This window comes from Plutella xylostella, chromosome 2, assembly GCF_932276165.1.
Source record: "Plutella xylostella chromosome 2, ilPluXylo3.1, whole genome shotgun sequence".
Classification (NCBI taxonomy): domain Eukaryota; kingdom Metazoa; phylum Arthropoda; class Insecta; order Lepidoptera; family Plutellidae; genus Plutella; species Plutella xylostella.
The window spans coordinates 2,636,142-2,656,615 of NC_063982.1; the positions used below are offsets into that span (position 1 = coordinate 2,636,142).

At 36.5% G+C, this 20,474-nt stretch overlaps 1 protein-coding gene across 4 annotated transcripts in view; it reads left to right on the top strand.

The window, feature by feature from the left end:
* The first annotated feature begins 933 nt into the window (after positions 1–933).
* LOC105388771 (PTB domain-containing adapter protein ced-6) overlaps positions 934–20,474 on the top strand; it is a 54,496-nt gene continuing 34,955 nt past the window's right edge. The window contains exons 1-3 of one of the 4 annotated variants that reach the window (XM_038111813.2): positions 934–1,090; positions 1,210–1,331; positions 20,406–20,450. Coding sequence is in view for 1 of the 4 variants with exons in the window: in XM_038111795.2 (XP_037967723.2) it covers positions 9,270–9,364 (95 nt within the window). In the remaining 3 variants the exon portion in view is untranslated. Of the gene's footprint in view, positions 1,091–1,209; positions 1,332–8,975; positions 9,365–20,405; positions 20,451–20,474 lie in introns of those variants that run through there. The other 3 variants (XM_038111807.2, XM_038111816.2, XM_038111795.2) reach the window with 3 other exon arrangements.

Here is a 20,474-nt window from a genome sequence, read left to right on the forward strand (position 1 = left end):
CTAATATTTACCATGAATTAAACATGTGGGCAGTGTGAGCATACACGAGAAACAGACAAGTCATCCTTATTATACAAGTATACGGGTGTTTGGAAAAATAAGTACAAAAATCTTGCTGTTAAACTTCATGCAATGCATGCGTTTGATTCTCCACGCAACTTTTTCACTTCTTGCATGTCTTTAATTACAAAGCTTTATCATTTATTTATTTTGATTACTTAAGCTATTGATCTATTCATAACATAACACTGAGTCACCATCGCCCACAAAATGATCTCATTTAACAGAATCGTATTGTACCAAATTCCTTGCATTGATTTTATGTTTCAAACTTCGCTAAAGGTCCGTCAGCTATCTACAGGCGGGTTTAATGCCACCTTGTCACATTAAATGTGCATTTAGTGGCTCTGGCATTTAACTCCCGTAGTGTTTGCAATATGTTGCGACAAGGCGCTATGCGCTATGACTATGACCGTATATACTAGGTTATGTTTCTCCCACTGGTTCAAGTTCTTTTATAACATTACATCAAGAATCAATTTTTTGTTTCTATTTTCTTCGAATATTACTTAGTGTTCTGTTTTTTCGTTTTGTTCGTTGCATTTGGATTATCTTTCCCTGTTATCAATATCATTATGTTGTTTCCTCTTTTCTTCCTAATGTAAAGTCTTTTAGATATGGCATTTTAAACTCTTTAACATGATTAATGATTATTAATTACCAAAGCCGCATGCACATAAGTGTGCCTTTCACTTATAAATGCATCCACTGCAGGCGAACCCATAAATCCATTAACCAATACACCATCTGAAATCTGCCCAAACCCCAAAATCGTCAGGTAAACAAACTTAAACTTAATTCTCCCAATACAAACAGCGATGCACACCATTATTGTCGATTCATGTTGTAGGTATATCCTACTGTTGTAACTTGCCGGGGCGACAACCAGTTTCCACCACGGCGGCCTGCCAGTCCGCCGAGAGTGCCCCTGCCGAGCGCACGCCCGTCCGCCATCTTGAAAAACCTTAAAGGAAACAAAAGTCAACAAAAACGTCCATGACAACGCAATCCTGCCTCCTTTTTAAACTTTGTAAGTACTTATTCTAAGGTGTAAAGTTTTTAATGTTGGTTCAAAAGAGGGATTTGCAGGAAATTGTAGAAACATTACATAAAAACGTATTTTATAATGTTAAATTCTTTCTTTCGCAGGTAGTGGCAGCTTGTGCTGAACGTTCTTTTGTTTTGTGTGTTTAATACAGTTCGGATTGTTTGGAAAAAGTGGTTAAAATTGTCGGTTTTCAAGTGAAATCGAGTGCAGACCCAATTGACAGGTGAGTTTTTTTTTTCTTTAGTTACCTGACTAGAATAATTTGCTTTCTCTTGCCATGATGCTTAGGGCCGCCTGGCTGTGAGTCACAGTTGATCGCCTTAGACTTTGGGTAAAGTTATAACTTTCTTACTGTTGTGGTAGGTTTTTTTATACTTTATACTTACAGATTACGTATAAAACAGCCAGTAGTATATGAGTATTTGCGTGTTCGCTGCACTGATTGCATTCGGCATAAGTACCTGCGTTATTTAATACTAAGCAATTCACTTTTGTATTAATTTCTTCCCGAATTAACTTTTTTCATCAAACACATATAGTATAATCATTATTATTAGTTAACTATTTATTTATCAAACTAAGTCAGTGCATAAAAACGGAGCTTATTAAGATTTCCTAAAAAGTGACAACTTTTTTTGCTGGCGGTACAAGGGATACCAAGTGTCATTATAATTAATTTCTGGTTATGGTTATGATGTCCTCTGCAACCCTGTTTCGTTTGACCACAACTTAATGCTTTTAGCATTAAGTCCACCTTTTGTACACTTATGTTATATTTGTGCAATAAAGTATTAAATAAAATAAAATAGGTACTTAAATAAATAAATAAATAAAGGGCCACCCTCTGTATAATGTTCTTAAAACTAACAATAAAACAACTAGAGGCTTACCACATACCTACACTTACACGGTATTTAAAAGATGTTTAGCACTGTCAAACGGCTTTATATCCTGTCAAATATCGTTCTAAACACCTTTTTTATTGATAGTAGCTAGGCAGGTGCTTACGTTAGTGCCAATTTCTCCACTTTTGACACACCTGTCAAGAATTTTATATGGAGATGACGTATAATTGATAAACCATTCCTGGTCGGTTAGGTAACCGACTATGGAGAAATTGGCACTTAGCCTTTAATACCCAGTAATTTTACAAACGTACAAAATTAGAAAATACTGAGCGTCAACTTTCGAAACTCCCGAGGAACTTTTTCATTGCTCGCGAGTGGAAAAGTTATCACCACCATTTTATTTCTTATTCCGTAATCTAAATAGGTTAGACGGCTGTTCTAAAATTATTGCCAATAAGCCAACAAACTATTGTTATTGTTCTAAGCCACCTGTTCAGTCACTTCAGTTCCGGTTCTTTGTTAGCTGACTAGGTTTATTTACATGTTTACACTACCTACATATACAGGTGTTGCAAAAATAGTAAGTTAAAAGGGGCTTAGGTGGTCTTTCTAAACAACTTTTGTTCTACGAAGTTAGTGAGTTACTTATTTCCTCAAATGAAATAACCAAAAGTTTCTAATGCCACACAACTCTCAGAATAATAACAGCCTCGCTATAAATTTCTTTGCAGCTCAAACCACTTCGGACAAACATTCAAAACATTATAATCGGTTGTGGGATTTAATGGTGTTGTCGTGATGTTGTACTAATACTTGGTACTTACGGATATATACGTGGTACTTTATCATTACTACCCAGTAAATATGTTAGTAAAATATCTAACGGTACTTAGGTGGTAAAATACCGGCTCATCAAAAATACGTCTATTTCTTTGTATTACAGTCTACTAAAAACATTATACCTACTTATCCTAACTAATATTATAAATGCGAAAGTAACTGTGTCTGTCTGTCTGTCTGTTACTCTTTCACCCAAAACTAATTTAGAAATTTTGTATACATATGGTCTAGACCCTGAGAAAGAACATTGGCTACTTTCTATCCCGGAATTCCCACGGGAAAACTTTTTAAGGCGAAGCGAAGCTCGTGGGGACAGCTATTTTATATATTACAAAAAGTTTAATGGTTTAGAGTGTTGATGTTGGTGGTACAGGTTGATAGTTTGTCGAAAACTATTTAAAAAAAAACGTTTTCTCGCTTATAAACTTGCGCTAGCAAAAACTATCATGAAAATTTTGACAGATAATGTTTGCAGATGACTTAAACTTTCTCCGTTTTCGTAATTAGCAAAACCCCTAGCCTAGAGGCTCTGTTATTAGAAATGCCGATATCGATTTTTGGTTGAAATACTTAGGTAATTCAAAACGGCTACCTATTCGAGCGTGCCTCAGGGCGTCCCACGCTTAATTTCAATTTGGAACGAGAACAAATTAAGTCTAGGACATAATGACGGTTGTACATACCTTGAGCTACCGTGGGACAAATTTACCTACCTTGGCTAGAGTTATTATATCGCAATGTGGCAAGAAACACTATGTCACATACATCGGCAGCGTTCGCTTACAGTTAATGAGTTACTGATCCAAATACTGAGATTTATTTATTTATATGTTTCTTCTTCTATCACATTAAACTAATAATATAATTATCCTAACTAATATTATAAATGCGAAAGTAACTGTGTCTGTCTGTCTGTATGTTACTCTTTCACGCCAAAACTACTGAACGGATTTGAGTGAAATTTGGTATACATACGGTCTAGACTCTAGACCCTGAGAAAGAACATAGGCTACTTTTGATCCCGGAATTCCCACGGGAAAACTTTTTAAGGCGAAGCGAAGCGAAGTTTGTCATTATATCCCATTCCACGGAGAAACACATCTGACAGCACCCTTATTACATTCGAATAAGTATAGTTTTGTTTGTATCAGATGTCTTTACCAGTGGAATGGGATAAATAAGTAGGTCGAACTTAAAATGGTTTGACAGTAAACAAAAAATTCGGATAGTTTGTTTTTTTGTAACTACCGGGTGTTGCAAAATGGGTGTACTAAGCCGAAAGGGGGTGACTCAGGGGGGGGCTATTCTGATTCTGAACAACTTCTGTTCAACCAGTTTTGGAAATTCACGAAAATAAAAATTCCTTTACCATAGAAACTTTTTTGGTCACGTGACTTTTTACTATGGAGAACGTTTTTTTTTTTCGCGAGTTTCCAAAACTCGTAAAGCAAAAGTTGTTCAGAAATGACCTTCTGGTCACTCTCTTATGGCTTAGTGTACCCTTTTTGCAACACCCTGTATATGACATACCATCTTGTTCGTATATTGTTAATCTAAGATCGTATTGAAAGGATTAGCTCCAATTTCACAATAGTCGGTTAAATCGTACGTCATCTCCATATTAATTGACAGATGACAGATGTGTCAAAAGTCAAACAATAATCCCTGGTTATGCTCTAACCCACTATGGAGAAATTGGAACTTAGCAAGTTAGATTAGTTGTCAGGTGGAGTGAGAACTATTTCTTATTATCTGTAAGCAGATAATAGTAGAAATCATGATTATTATCAGCTCAGTTTCAATAACGAATGAAACTGAGCTGATAATAATCATGATTTCTACTATTATCTGCTTACAGATAATAAAAAATATTACATAATACAGAATTTGATTGCTTTTTCTTGTTGTATTTTGCCCTATAAGACCTTTAAACAAAATATATGCCATTTATAACAAGGAAGTCTAATACCGGTATTAATACCGGGATCCCGGTATTGAGTTCTAATACCGGAACTCAATACCGGTATTGAAAATATTACCGGTATTGCATGCCCTATTCGTTATGCAACGAAGCCTTGATTTTGAACGGAAAACGTGACATTAGTGGGAGAATGTTATCATCGTGTCAAAGTGTTTTAATTTAATAAGAATATACGTAACAATAGGTGCGTAACCGATAGGTGGTCTCCCCCAAGATTGGAGGGATTTTGCCGCAGTCTCCACTTTTGACAGACAGGTTGTAGACACACAAACATTTAACACTAAGGCCGAGTTTTTTGATCCGTGGTCAACTTTAACCATTAGTCAAGTCACGTATCAAGCATGACAGCTGCATACGAATTTCGTTGGTTTTTAATTAATGGTAGGCATTTTTGACCAATGGTTGAGTTAACTAGGGATCAAAAAACTGGCCCTAAGGGTGGGTTGCACCATTTAACTTTAACTATTACAAACGTCAAATCTCTTGAAGATTGATCTCTCTCGTCAAGGGATTTGACGTTTGTAATAGTTAGAGTTAAATGGTGCAACCCACCCTTACAATTCGAGAGCAAAATACAGGGTGAGTCTTTCGTAGGTGCATATCCGGAAGTATACAGATCTCTTCATACTGAACAACTTTTGTTATAATGACCTTGGGATATTCTCGAAAAAAATATCGACTCCCCATACACAGTGTCACGTAAACAACCAATTCTTGTATGGGGAAACATTTTTTTTTTTCGTTATATCCCAAGGTCATTTGCCCCCCCCCCCCCCCTTATCCGAACGGAGAGTAATTTGTAAAAATTGACGTTCATCAGAAAATTTTATATTTGTACGATGAATAAAAAATTTTGACTTTGACTTTGACATTTTATATACTTAAAAAACTTTCTTTTCCATTAAGTATAACAAAAGTTGTTCAGAATGAAGAGCTCTGTAACATACTTCCGGATATGCACCTACGAAAGCATCACCCTGTATATTTTGTCTTTGAACAAAATTTTATATTAGCCTCAGCCTAAATTCGAACCCGGGACCTTCGGCACAAGAGTCAGCGTTACTAACCACTTCGTCATTACGTCGTCACTAACTACACTACGTGAACCCACCAACCCGCAGTGGACCAGCGTGGTGGGGAAATGGTCCAAGCTTAGGAAGGCAGTTTAGACCTTGGGGATATGCACAAAGGTTCCATTCGAGAGAGCCCGGTGCAGGTACTTACACCCCCACAGAGAATAGAATAGAATAGAATACGTCGTCACTATATACGCTCCAGTTAAACTGTCGCACAGAATAAACCGTTACTTTTGTAGTCATTGTCTGTGAAGACACAGATCTAGGGATGTATGTTACACTCGCGAATCGCGAACAATGAAATAGTTCCAGTGAGAAAAGAACCAAATTACACTTAAAATGGAAAAGGCTAGCTGAATGACGCCTTCTGAGACATTGAAGTATAGTTATTTATTTATCGTATGGCTTTACTGGTTACATAAAATAATATTAAAATAAGAATTTATACACGTCAAGTATAGTTAACAGCGCATCAGGATATTATATTACCAACTAAAATCGTAACTTTTTGTAAACTCAAGTGTTACGTAGATTTTTTTAAACATACTTATTTAAGTATGTTCTTTTTACTTTTTTGTGTGTGATGTGAACCTATAAGATTATAAACTTTTTCTACTATATTCTATTCCGTTTACAACACAACAATAATCGTTAGCTCACCCAATAAAATTACCACTAAATAGCACAAACACAAAGATATTAGCCGATATAAAATTCAAACATCAAATAGAAATCAAAACGGCGAAAGTGATTTGAGAAAGCTGCCCTATTCGGCCAATGGCTATCCAAGTATCCATTGTCAGTTACGGTTCGCCAATCACGTACGCTGAAATTTTCGCGCCAATTATGGCGACCACTGATTGGCTGCAATAATTACGTTTTCTTTTTTAATATGCACCTTCTTTAGATTTCGTCTTATCGGCCAGTTATAATGACGTAGTAAGTATAGATAAGGTATAGATTATTAATAGCCCTACTATACACCCGTTATAACACTCTGTATCTATTCAGTTTTTTTTAATGAAATACTAGCTGTTCCCTCGAGCTTCGCTTCGCCTCAAAAAGTTTTTTCTGTGGGAATTCCGGGATAAAAAGTAGCCTATGTTCTTTTTATTTCATTGAAATCCGTTCAGTAGTTTTGGCGTGAAAGAGTAACAGACAGACACGGTTACTTTCGCATTTATAATATTAGTTAGGATTTTTTTGGTGGTTCTTTATATTTCTAAGGTTGACTTCTGGACTTTAGGTATCTACTTATGTCCGGAAATGATGATGAATGATCATAACCATAATAAATGGACAAATCGGATGCATCGAGTGTATATCGCCCACACAACATACGACGTTTTTTCCTGATGTTTTGTTGTATTCCGCAATTTCCCACAAAAAATATTTATACTTACTAAAATAAATAAAAATATTTGTCATAACCACAGGCAGATAATGGATGTTTTGATTAAATACTAGGAACACAAATCAAGTAGTAGGCGTATTGGGAATTGTAAAAAAACAACAACTTTACGCGAACTGTTATCTCTGATTACCTATTGACACCAAATTTAATGCGTTGTGCACTATATCGCGTTTCATGTATTTATAAAAAAAAAAAAAACACGCACTCACCCCCTGTACTAATGTACTCCCTTGCGGGGTAGGCAGAGGCGCCAGAGTGTTATGTTAGTCCCAATGTAATAGGGGGCAGGCCTATTGCCATTTTACGGGCACATCCAAGACCCGAGAACAAATATCTGTGTTTAAACAAATATCTGCCCCGGCCGGGAATCGAACCCGGGACCATCGGCTCAGTAGTCAGGGTCACTAACCACTACGCCATTCGGTCGTCATGTATTTATGTTTTTATGAAATCTATTTATTTAAACGCTTTACTGTATACGTTTTATGGTATAGTGAAAAGATGGAGAGGTTTAAACTACACTAGTATACAAAGGCGGACTTATCGTCAACCCTGAAGGTAACTATTACCTATTTTAATTTTCAATATATTGTATCGGTATCGATAACAACTACATAAGAATCGTGTGTGTGTGTTCAATGTTTATCTTCCGATCTAAGAAGTATTTTTTGAATAAGTAGTAGTAGGTATAGTAATGTTGTTATCCTAGGAATTAATTTGTTGCTGTGCTCACACAATCATTCCCATATTTTTTTCAGTAATAGAATTATGACTCAGAGATTACTTTAAAAACCATTGAAAAACCAGCCCTAAGCTTAACGACCATGGCATCGATCACAATGATCCAATGCCCCTGGATTCAAATACTCAAATAGTCACGAGACACAGATTAGGGACGAAAATAGCGCGCGCATGGGAAAGCCACAGAGTAGCTAGGTACTCTGTGGTCCGGCTGACACGGAATGGTACTGACTGTGTCGGAAGTGACGCGGGCGAGGTCTGGTCCAGTTACCCTATGCACGGACGGTGTTATGCGAGAGGTTAGTATGCAAATAGGCTAAGATAAAAATACAGTACACTGGAGCTGAGTATAGTTTGTTACCGTTATGAAGGTTTACGTTATATGTGGGGACATCTCACACACGGTCATCCGAATCCGAGCTAGGCAAAGCCTAATAAGGGTATCGTACAGCTGATTCTAAATATACATAGATCAATAGTAGATACATATTAACACCCAAGACCCGTCTACAAATATTAGTCTTTTAACAAATGTCTGTCCCATCCGGGAATCGAACCCTGGACCTTAGACATAGCAATGAGGGTCACTAACCACTGCACCATTCGGTCTTCGTAATCATTTTGCGTCGTACACAGGCGCCACATGGATGCACTCATATGCCAAACAATTTAATGCGTAAGATTCTATTTTGGACGCAGATGACTATTGATTTATTAAACTAAGAGTTGAAGGAATGAACTTTGTATCTTTGCATTATTTTATTATTGTTACTGACAGACTTAGATTTAAGTTTCCAGCTAGATATACCTACCTCTATACAAGATCATTTCAAAATGCTTAATAAAGAAGCTTCTGAGTCGGAAAATCTCCATAAATCTTCAATCAAAACTATTAGAACTTAAATGCCTATTTAACTAAAAATAGCACAAAAAAAACTCTATTTGTGCATTGTCCCCATCCTGCATGACACCGTCCAATTATCAATGACCAACACAAAGAGTCCAGCGTCCGCCACACGCTGTTATCGGGCCTGGAGCCGACACGGACTCATCATTTAAATCTACATCAATAAAAATAATCATCCACACACTCAGTCAGTGCATAGCGGTCCTCCGAGCTGCTTGTGTGCCAAAACTGCAAATTAGCATTACAATACGAACATTACTGACGTCTATTTGACGTTTCGCGTCGTATTTTGAGCGGGAATTTTTCTATTTTCTTTTTCTCTGTGAGTGCCAGTGCTAGAGTTCCATTTTCAAAATGATTGCGGAGGGTGACGTGCCTCTGGTCACTAGTTTTGGCGGCAGCGAAATCGAATTCGGCGCGAATGGTACAAAGCTGAAATCTAATTCAAGGTTGGTGGTCTTTTTGTGTGAAATTGCAGTAACCTTCGCAGCGCTTCAGCTAATTACGCAGTGACTGTCGGTTTTGCCGTAGGAATCGTCTAAAACGGGTTTTTTGCTCCAGGAAGGTGCTTTACTAAAAATTTTTTCAAAGACTTTGGATATACTAAGATTGCAAATACACTATGAAGGTATTGAGTAGTATTGACTGCAAGGTTAATTAAGATATTTTCTTGAATAATAGTGAACAGATTGTGTGGTTACCAACCTCTACAGCAGTGTACCTACAACAGATCAAAATGCACTCGCGAGCAAAGAAAAAGTTCCCGTGACAATCCTTACTTCCTTACTAATATTATAAATGCGAAAGTAGCTGTGTCTGTCTGTCTGTCTGTCTGTCTGTTACTCTTTCACGCCAAAACTACTGAACGGATTTGAATGAAATTTGGTACACATACAGTCTAGACCTTGGGAAAGAACATAGGCTACTTTTTATCCCGGAATTCCCACGGGAAAACTTTTTAAGGCGAAGCGAAGCGCGCGGGAACAGCTAGTATATGTATATAGCACAAAATGACTCCTCTAAACGGAAAAGGCTAGCTTAATGACGCCGCCGCCGCCGTCTGCAATATGGAAATAAGTAGGGTAACGTAACGTACCTTGGGACGCTTGTACCTCGGGACATTGATTGTATTTTAAAGACCGGCTAAATAAACACATTAATATTCTACCCTGGGCATAGTATTTTACTCGATTGGCAAAACTAGTGAGTCTCGTGATCATACCGGCATCGAGTGTGTGGTGAAGACAATATGAAGTTTTTTGGAGTCAAAAGTAGCTTTTGTATAGTTTTTTGAGTTGCTCTATCTCATTGCGGCATGCTCAAAATAGAGACATGGATGTCACTTGTATATTTTCAGTTATTTAATTTTATGACACGGCAATTATTTGAGAGATTCCTAGCATAAAAATAAAGATATTGATTTTTTTGTTAAATATTGCTTTTTTTGTACCTTGAGACACGATTAATGTTTGTACCTTAGGACACATTATCCTATGGTGTTGTACTATGGAGATTGTTAACTTCTAAATAACGCCATAAATCTCTGTTCTTATTAGTGGCAGAGTAAAACTGAAAAGAAGAGAGTTGTAGTAAGTCTGGATCGTTTGAAACAAGCAGTAGATAAAGTAAAAGAAGGAGAAAATATTCCTATATAGTGAATGTTCCAATTTGTAACATAATATTCATACATAATCGCAAAATATAATTTCGTTAAAAAGTAATAATAATTTGATGTCAATGTAGTTATAAAATAACGATGATTACAAGACTTTTTGTAACAAAAATTTAATAGATCAATTTGTCCCAAAGTACACCTAGAAGTGTCCCAAGGTACAAACGTGTAACGTACCTTGGGCCAAAATAAGCATTTTTACTTTTATCTTAATTTAAAAAAATCTGGCCACACCAAAGCTCCAGCACAAATACTAGTGATAATAGATTATATATCCTACCGAATAAAGTAAACTTCACATTAATATCTTAATTGTACGCTGCGATATCTTCATTCAAAGTTGGGGTAGTCGAAAGTGTCCCTAGGTACGTTACGTTACCCTACATTTATCAGCGCATTAGAAATATCAGAATATTACCAGCTAAAAAAGTAAATATTGTGTTCAAATTTTAAATTAAATCTTTGAAAAAATTGGTTCCATTTGATGGTGTCGTCATGAGTGTACCTACCTACTTCAATGATATCCAACAGTCCTAATCTAGGTCATGTTTAAAGAACATTGGTGTTTACTAGGTATGTACCTAGGTACCGTGTTTAACTTAACGTTGATTTTAGTTACGCTCTGCCGGAGATTCTTCTAAGGTCTAGGACGCAGCCAGCAGGTGAGGTCAGTTGAAGGTACTTGAAAAAAAAACTGGTTTCAAGCAAACAATTTATGAAGGCGCTAATTTATTCAGTTTTGAAACATCCTTGCAACTTTACAAAATTGTTATGAAGTTTGAAAATAATAATGAATCTTACAAGACATTAATAACATTTCATTTTTTATTTACTGTTTCTCAGAATGGAATATTAGTCATTGCCATTAACAGAAGTCTACTAACATTGTTATTACCTAATGATTTTTTAAGTTAATATCGGTATGTTGATGCGGATATTTGACGTATACTTATTTAAACAATGATTTATTTATATATAATATAATATAAACACTCACACCTTGTACTAATGTACTCCCTTGCGTGGTAGGCAGAGGTGCATTGCTGCACCCACTTTTCGCCAGTGTTATGTTAGTCACAATGTGCCCCCGCACATCCAAGACCCGAGAACAAATAGCTGTGTTTAAACAAATATCTGCCCCAGCCGGGAATCGAACCCGGGACCATCGGCTCAGTAGTCAGGGTCACTAACCACTACGTCATTCGGTCGTCTAATTTAAACAATGATTTATTTATCAAATAGCTACTCGACTATTTATAACACACAACAACTATGAATTAAGTTTTATTTAGTAGGTAACATTACTTACGTAGTGTGGGACGCCCTCCGGCTAGATGGGGTGACGACTTGCGAAAGGTGGCTGGTTATGATTGGATGCGGAAAGCTAAAGATCGCATCCAGTGGCGTGCTTTGGGAGAGGCCTACGTCCACCAGTGGACTGCTATAGGCTAATGATGATGATGATGATTACTTACTGACACCAAATTGATTGGCAGGAATGCAGCACCAATGATGTCGATTCTGAAGCTAGGAATTCTAATTTTAGAGCTTTCAAAACCTTAATTTCTTTAATAAAAAATCGCCTCTATGAGTGCTCCTGTAAATATCATTTTTCGCTAGGTTTTTTTTTTAGTTTGACATCGTCAAAATAAGATTTAAAATTTCTGCATTCAGTATAGCTACCAATATGTACCTACTTATAAAAAGTCGAACTTATTGCTTTAATGCGACTTCTTCTAGTAACCTACCAGCCTGCCTAATTCATCACACTAATCTTCGTTTCCTGTTTGCCTCATAATGACACAAGCCAGGGTTTACCAAATTAAATAGTTTATAAAACTCACCTTTTTACGTAACAAACAGTCTTATATAGGACTAAGATAAAGTGTTGGTTAAGATATGAATGCAGTCGTTTCTGCATCACAAGAGGTTCTATAAGAGAGTTAGGTTGGTTCTATAATGGCTGTATGGTGTGACACCGATAGATATACAAAACATAACATTATACTTATACACACACACACACGCACTCACGCCTTGTACTAATGTACTCCCTTGCGGGGTAGGCAGAGGTGCATTGCTGCACCCACTTTTCGCCAGAGTGTTATGTTAGTCCCAATGTAATAGGGGGCGGGCCTATTGCCATTTTACGGGCACATCCAAGACCTGAGAACAAATATCTGTGTTTAAACAAATATCTGCCCCAGCCGGGAATCGAACCCGGGACCTTCGGCTCAGTAGTCAGGACACTAACCACTACGCCATTCGGTCGTCTGTTACTTATATTAACAATATACTAATAAAATGGAGTGTTAGTGTACAAGTCGTATTTTAAGAACAATATAGTAAGTATACTTTACAAATACCTACCTTATCTAAACCAAACTTAGGAAAATCTAAATTTGTTACTGAAATTTAAACTACTTAAGTTGCAAATTAAATGCGTTAAATAGACTTATTTTTTTTATAATCGTTGGCGACCTATCTTAACGGTTATAATTTATAATTATTGCTGGTGATTTATAATTATAAATGTCCCATTTATATTTTCTTTCCGCTCATTAGTTTTATATTTTTCATAGGTAATGAGTATAAAATATAGTAAATACAATGTTATAAGTAGCTAGTGATAAAATTTAATGCACTAAACTATGCACTTTTAGCGTAAGTATTACAGTTATATTTACATAAATTCAATGTTACTATGTACTTAATTTAAAGTGCAGTCTCATGATGAAACGGCGGATGATTCGCTTACTGAAAATTTGATTATACAGGGTGTTGCAAAAAGGGTATACTAAGCCGAAACCACAATGTGCAGCATGTTATATATCTAAGCCCGAAACTGAAATCAGAATTTCAAAATAAATTAGTATACCCTTTTTGCATCACCCTGTATTTGCATTTTCAGTTTGCTTAGAAGATTTATTTCGTGACTTTATTCATTGGTACAATGGTTGTCATTAGTTTGAACTTAAAACTGTTTCACAATAAACAAAATATGCGTTTCTCTCTGTTTTTGTAGGTATGTGACACACCATCTTGTCCACCTCAACTATAAGAGAGGGTTCGCCGCAAAGATCCTAACTAATATTATAAATGCGAAAGTAACTGTGTCTGTCTGTCTGTCTGTTACTCTTTCACGCCAAAACTACTGAACGGATTTGAATGAAATTTGGTATACATACGGTCTAGACCCTGGGAAAGAACATAGGCTACTTTTTATCCCGGAATTCCCACGGGAAAACTTTTTAAGGCGAAGCGAAGCGCGCGGGAACAGCTATCGGCTATATAAACCATCTTAGGGCGCACGCGCGCCAACAGGACTATGGGTCGAAGTGGTCGCCGTGGCCGAAATCAGTCGGACCAATAATCATCATCATCATGTTCGTACATTGTTAATCTAAGGGTAGATTTTTTTTAAAATAAATAATTTACAATAGACGAGCATAGACGTAAATAATTACCTATACTCTATGGCTAGACAAGTAGACACGCTATATATCTATGTCTGAATCTCGCAGTATGATATTTTGCGTAACTCTGCGTTGCATTGAGTGCGTTGCGTTACCGCGTTATGGCAATAATTAGGGTTGTCACCAGAATTCCATTAAGTATATCATATCCTAACCTAATGCGATCTATTATTTTGTTTATCCAGGGTGACACCCTTTTACTAATGAATTTATATATAATATATTTTTTTAATTACTTAGGTAAGTAATATAAAAAAATATATAATTCATTCCAATACAAAATATAATTAACAAAATATAATTCAATCCGACCAATTTTATATAGGTACCTATATAGAATTGGTCAAATGGGTCCAGCCGTTTTTTCTCTTGAAAAAGTATCAAATATCTATCCATCCATGCTAGTAAAGTTTCCACCTATAATAACATTAAGGGCCATTTTCAGAAACATATTAAATTTAGTTTTAGTGTCAAATCTCGATTTAAGAAACGTCAGTCCATATAAAATTTGACACTAAATCGAGATTTAGTTGACACTAAATCTAGATTTAATATGTTGGTGCAAATGGCCCTAAAAGTATATAGGTACCTCGTGCCAATTTAATGTGTTGGCAACCCTGGCATTGTGACGTTGCGTAATGTGTGTGTTATTTAATTGTTCTGTGCCGTTCGTTTTTTTTCGTTGTCGGTGGCTTAGTGTGAGCTGTTAATGTAATTAGGAATATAGGCCAGGTAATACACTCGTGGGCAAGAAAAAATTATGAAAAAACAATATAATACTCAAAAAAACAATAAACACTCACACCTCGTACTAATTGTACTCCCTTGCGGGGTAGGCAGAGGTGCAATGCTGCACCCACTTTTTGCCAGTGTTTATGTTAGTCCCAATGTAATAGGGGGCGGGCCTATTGCCATTTTACGGGCGCATCCAAGACTCCGTAGTGGTTAGTGGCCCTGACTGCTATGCCGAAGGTCCCGGGTTCGATTCCCGGCTGGGGCAGATATTTGTTTAAAGACAAATATTTGTACTCGGGTCTTGGGTGTTGATATTTATATTTAGTATCTATCTATCTGTGTATTTGTGTAGATATATCAGCTGTCCGATACCCATAATACAGGCTCTGCCTAGCTTGGGGTCGGATAGCCGTGAGATGTCCCCACATGTTTCGACGACTGTAGCTAGGGTTGCCACGCGCGGTGGGACATAACCTAAAACTAGCATTTCACTTCGCGGTCGGACCGTGGAATTGCGATTTCGTTTGACATTCAAGTTTATTGTTTACACATTAGTCACTATATGCGGGTAGCTGCAATTCTGTTGTTCGATTCGGAGTACAACTTTCGGTTTATTATCGATAGAATGGGAGATTTTCAACCATAGACAAAAACCGATTATAGATGGCGTTAGTAAAACTTCATACTCAACTGCACTGCATTTTTTTTCTACCTGGCATGGATTCCAGTCCTTTCAGCCAATACAAAAACCCAATGGATGTGAATTCAACCATATGCGATAACTAGCTGTTATAATATTAAGTGTATGTATGCATAATATTAAGTGTTAACTAGTTTAAGACAGCTTTATACCATTTATGACATCTTTCGTTCCCTCAAAAGAATTCAGTTCATAAAAAACGACAGGCCGGATGCCATCTATCGGACTATTTTGGAACTTTTAAACTGTCAAGGAAAATCTCCCATTGGGTCGAGTACATGCGTACGATGCATCAGTGTAGACACTAAATAGAGTAAATCTGTTTCCTAAATTTTATCTTTAGTCCGCTTTTTAAAACATAAAAATATGAGCTACTTTTTTTAAATATTATAAGTGGAAAATATGTGACTCTCGATTCAAACTCAGTAAGTAGGTAGATAAATAAAAAAAAAAATTAATAAGTGGGCACATCTTACACACGGCCATCCGACCCCAAGCTAGGCAGAACCTGTGTTATGGGTGTCGGACAGCTGATATATCTACACAAATACATAGATAGATACATACTAAATATCAACACCCAAGACCCGAGTACAAATATCTGTCTTTAAACAAATATCTGCCCCAGCCGGGAATCGAACCCGGGAGTCCCGGGACCCTCGGCTCAGTAGTCAGGGTCACTAACCACTACGCCATTCGGTCGTCTACCTAGATAAATCTAGTCAACAGAGCCGTAAAAGCACTTTATCATCAGCACAATAGAATCTACTTAACTTACTTAAGGTACCCACTAACCTAGGTAAAGCATTGGTCGCACACTTGTGTATAGCCAAGTGTGTGGCGTGGCCTAATATTCAAACGACCAGGGTTACCAATGGCAATTTTAATTATGTTTTGCAAAAATAAATGTTTGTTTACCAAATGTACAAAAAAAACTGATGTAATCAGCATAGTTAGAGATAGCCTACTAAGTATTCTACTAGACATCTTTGTTGGCGTAGGTATTCAGATAGTAGTAATTCTTCTTATACGCTCACGTGCAAAGAAACAATACAATACAATACAAAATCATTTATTTCCTTTAACAAAATAATCATAACATTTACAAGTAAATGGAGTCTCCTTTTAAGTAAACAATACCTGTATCAGGAGGCTCCGCTCTTCCACAATGGTTACAATATAAGAAAATATGATTTTTATAAAGGAAGTTTTAGTTAGTAATTTAGTATTGATAACTGTAAGTGTAGTTTGTAAGTAGTAGTAGAAACAGTTCCATTTACAAAATTCCGACACAAAATGAACAAATTTTTTAAATACATTTCATAGGAAATTTGAACAAAATGTTTACGTTTTTAGGAGAGCTTTTAAATGTACTTCAATATTGCAGACGGTGTCATTAAGCCTTTTGCGCTTAGAAATAACTTGGTGCTTTTCTTTTCTTTGGAACTTTTTCATTGCTCGTGAGTGTGTTATGTCCTCCCTGAATGAAAACTATTTTAAAAAACTGTATTTTTGGCAACCCTACGTTGCTCATCGTTGCTGTCCGTAGTCGCAGTCCGCACAAAACAGCTGTTGGCGGGGTCAGTGACCTGTTGACAGTTTCATTTACAAATTAATCAAATTATTACATACCGGTACAGTGCTCCAAAATTGATAATGCGCATAGAAATCTTTGACAGATCGGTTTTTTCAATTATGTGACACATGATATTGACTCCTATTTCTTTCAAACAAGGTGCAAAATGCAAGTGTTTTTTTAAGGCTCTTACGATTTAATGATTCGGGTGTGAAGATCTGCATGTGCATTATTTATTTTGGACAAGTGTACTTACCTACTGCATAATAGTAGAGCGTGCAAAATTTTTAATTTTCTTAGAAAGTATTTTACTTGGTAACCTAGATTGTCATCTAGGTCTTAAATTTTTACTCAGTAAGTACCTACCCAGCTTTTGTTCTACATACAATAAATTTTAATTACACCAAGAACAAAAATTACAAAAACAAAAACTTAAAAATAAAACAGTACAAAGAGGCGGCCTTATTGCTTATAGCAATCTCTACCAGACCATATTTGGATGGAAGAGAGTTAGTTTATATACGATTGTAAGGTAGGTACTACGCTACGAACCAATTTTGTTTTATTTTTTATTTTTTTATTTTGCTCTGTCATAGAAATTTTATTGGTCACTTGACTACCTATGTCATTTTTACGATTTATGATATAATACACACATAAATTACCTATAGAATACTTATGAGAGTACAAAAGGTGGACTTTATGCTGAAAGCCTTAACTACCAGTTCACTGTTCATCATATTATTGGTTTTTTGACATTCGAAATCCCATACATATTTGATGACTGCAAAGGAAACCAACTTTACTTACCAGACATAAGGAAACGTCAAAAATGCAATAAGATAGTGGAAGCTCTATAGATAGTTATACTCTACGAAGGTGAAATTTGGTTTCAAAACATTTATTTTAAACGAAACTAGGGTAATGGCCTGTAAAATTGAGCGCTAAGACCAAAATTGAACCACTTTTACTCATTGTATGCTAATGGTTGGGTAAAAGTACGAACATTGACTTCTAAGTATTAGTGATGTAATAAACCAGTGTTTTTCAACCTGTGGGTCGCGACCCCCTGGGGGGTCGCGAAGCTTCTGTAGGGGGGTCGCCAAAGGGCGAAAAAACTGGGAACTTTAGTATAAAATTAAACAATAAAGATAAATCTTAAATGCGAAGGCTGAGCTTGTTTTTTATTAATTAAATTATCTCATGGATCTGTTTTAGTACAATAGACCACATCCACACAGAAAACGCCTTCAACTCCATCGAGACATGGGAAATTTTGGTAGCGTTGCAGAGATTTCAAATCAAATCGCGATATATCGAGGAGTTGAGGAGTCTGTACGATGTCGCCGGACTTGGCATATGTATAAATGACAAATGACACACCTCTCTGCTTCGCGGGCGACATCGTTATTATGGCAGAATCTCTGCAGGAACTCAGCTGGATGATGGAAGTGGCATAAATGCTGCTTCCCAACGTGTAGGTCTCCTTGGCCATCCCTCAGAGCCTGAAGACTAAAGATTTCAACCAGTGCGTCCTGCCAGTGATGACGTATGGTGCAGAGACGTGGGCACTGACAGTAGGACTAGTCCACCGATTTAAAGTCGCTCAGCGTGCTATGGAGAGAGCTATGCTTGGGGTTTTTCTGATAAATCGTATCGGAAATGAGGTTTTCCGTCAGTCAGAGGATTAAGATTACTGGCATAGCTGTCAAAATATGCAAGCTGAAGTGGCAGTGGGCTGGTCATATCTGCCGAAGAAACGATAACCGTTGGGGTAGACGAGTTCTCGAGTGGAGACCACGAATAGGCAAACGTAGCGTGGGTAGGCATTCCTGCCCGGTTCAAAGACGACGACCACAAGTATTTATTTTTTTGTAAAGCCAGGTAGTTTGTCTTTTTACTTTCATTTCACCGTTGAAAACTTTTATTCAAGATATTGAAATGCTCAAAAAAGTCAGATAAGTCTAATTTCGAAAAAGAAATTCTGGGTCGCAATGGCATTAGTTGTAAGTTCTAAGTGTGTAATTCTAAAATAATGTGTTTTTAAATCCGATAAGTATGTACTACTTTGAATCCTAATCATGGAGACCATCAATACGTCGTATGGAATGAATATTGGGAATACTGTAACATACACATACATACATGATAAAAAACCGAAAGGGTCAAGGGGGTCGCGAAATATTTTTTTATACCAGGGGGGTCGCGTCATGAAAAAGGTTGAAAAACACTGTAATAAACGAACAAAATCTATGAGTAGGTAGGTACTACTAATTACAATTAACATGCATGATATGATCCTGCAGCTAAACATAGCTCATGATTAAATTTAAAAAAAACACTTTATACCAACTATTGTGAAAATCATTTTTTTAATCGGGATTAAATTTTACTTATAAATATTTACTTAAATACTTACAATGACAAAGTTATTCTTAAGTATTAACTTACAATCTGACATACCGGCCCTTATAATAATATTTTAAATACAATCATCATCATCATCAGCCAATAATCATCCACTGCCGGACATAGGCCTCTCCCAAGGAGCGCCACAACACTCGGTCCTCGGCCTTCCTCATCCAACCACTACCCGCCACCCGCCTAAGGTCGTCAGTCCAGCGGGCAGGAGTATGGAGAAATTGGCATTGAGATTTTTTAAAACACTTGTACTTAATAATTATTTGTTTATATTCACCAACTCTTGTGAAAATATTTTTTTATTAAATCGGGATAAAATTTTACTAATATTTGCTTAAATACTTTAAAAAAATCTTAAGTATTAAGTTACAATCTGACATACCGGCCCTCAGGATAATATTTTAAGTACAATGACAGTTATAAAAATGAAAAAAAAGGTACAGTCTGATATATAAAGGTAAAGTAAGGTGGGGTAAGGCAGTCACCGGGGGAAGACTGTCACCGGGGGAAGACTATCAATGTGTAAAAATTCGTTGTAAGCAGCTTCATTCTCTAGTTTGTCACGCTGGTAAAGTGGTAACCACCACCAGTGGACCTTACCCCACCTTACTATGCTTAATGTATGTAGGTATTATGCAAGAGCCAAGGTTCTTAGTTGATACGCAGTACAATTTCCTTATCTAATAAATGAAACTAGCATGTAAAATTTAAGGTGGACCGTAGCAATCGATAATGGTTTAAACATGGTTTAAATCATACTTTAATGGACGCCGTAACCTGTTTTTATTCCGTGTTAATTTAAAGTTTCATAATATTTATCTTGTATGTATACCATGTATAAATTTATCACTTTTTTTATCGAATATAATATTCATTTTTAATTTAATTTATATATTTCTTTTGTTTTCAGGTAAACTGCCCTGTTACTTACTCTTGCTACCCAGTTGTGAAATATGTAAGTTATATACTGGTGACTAGT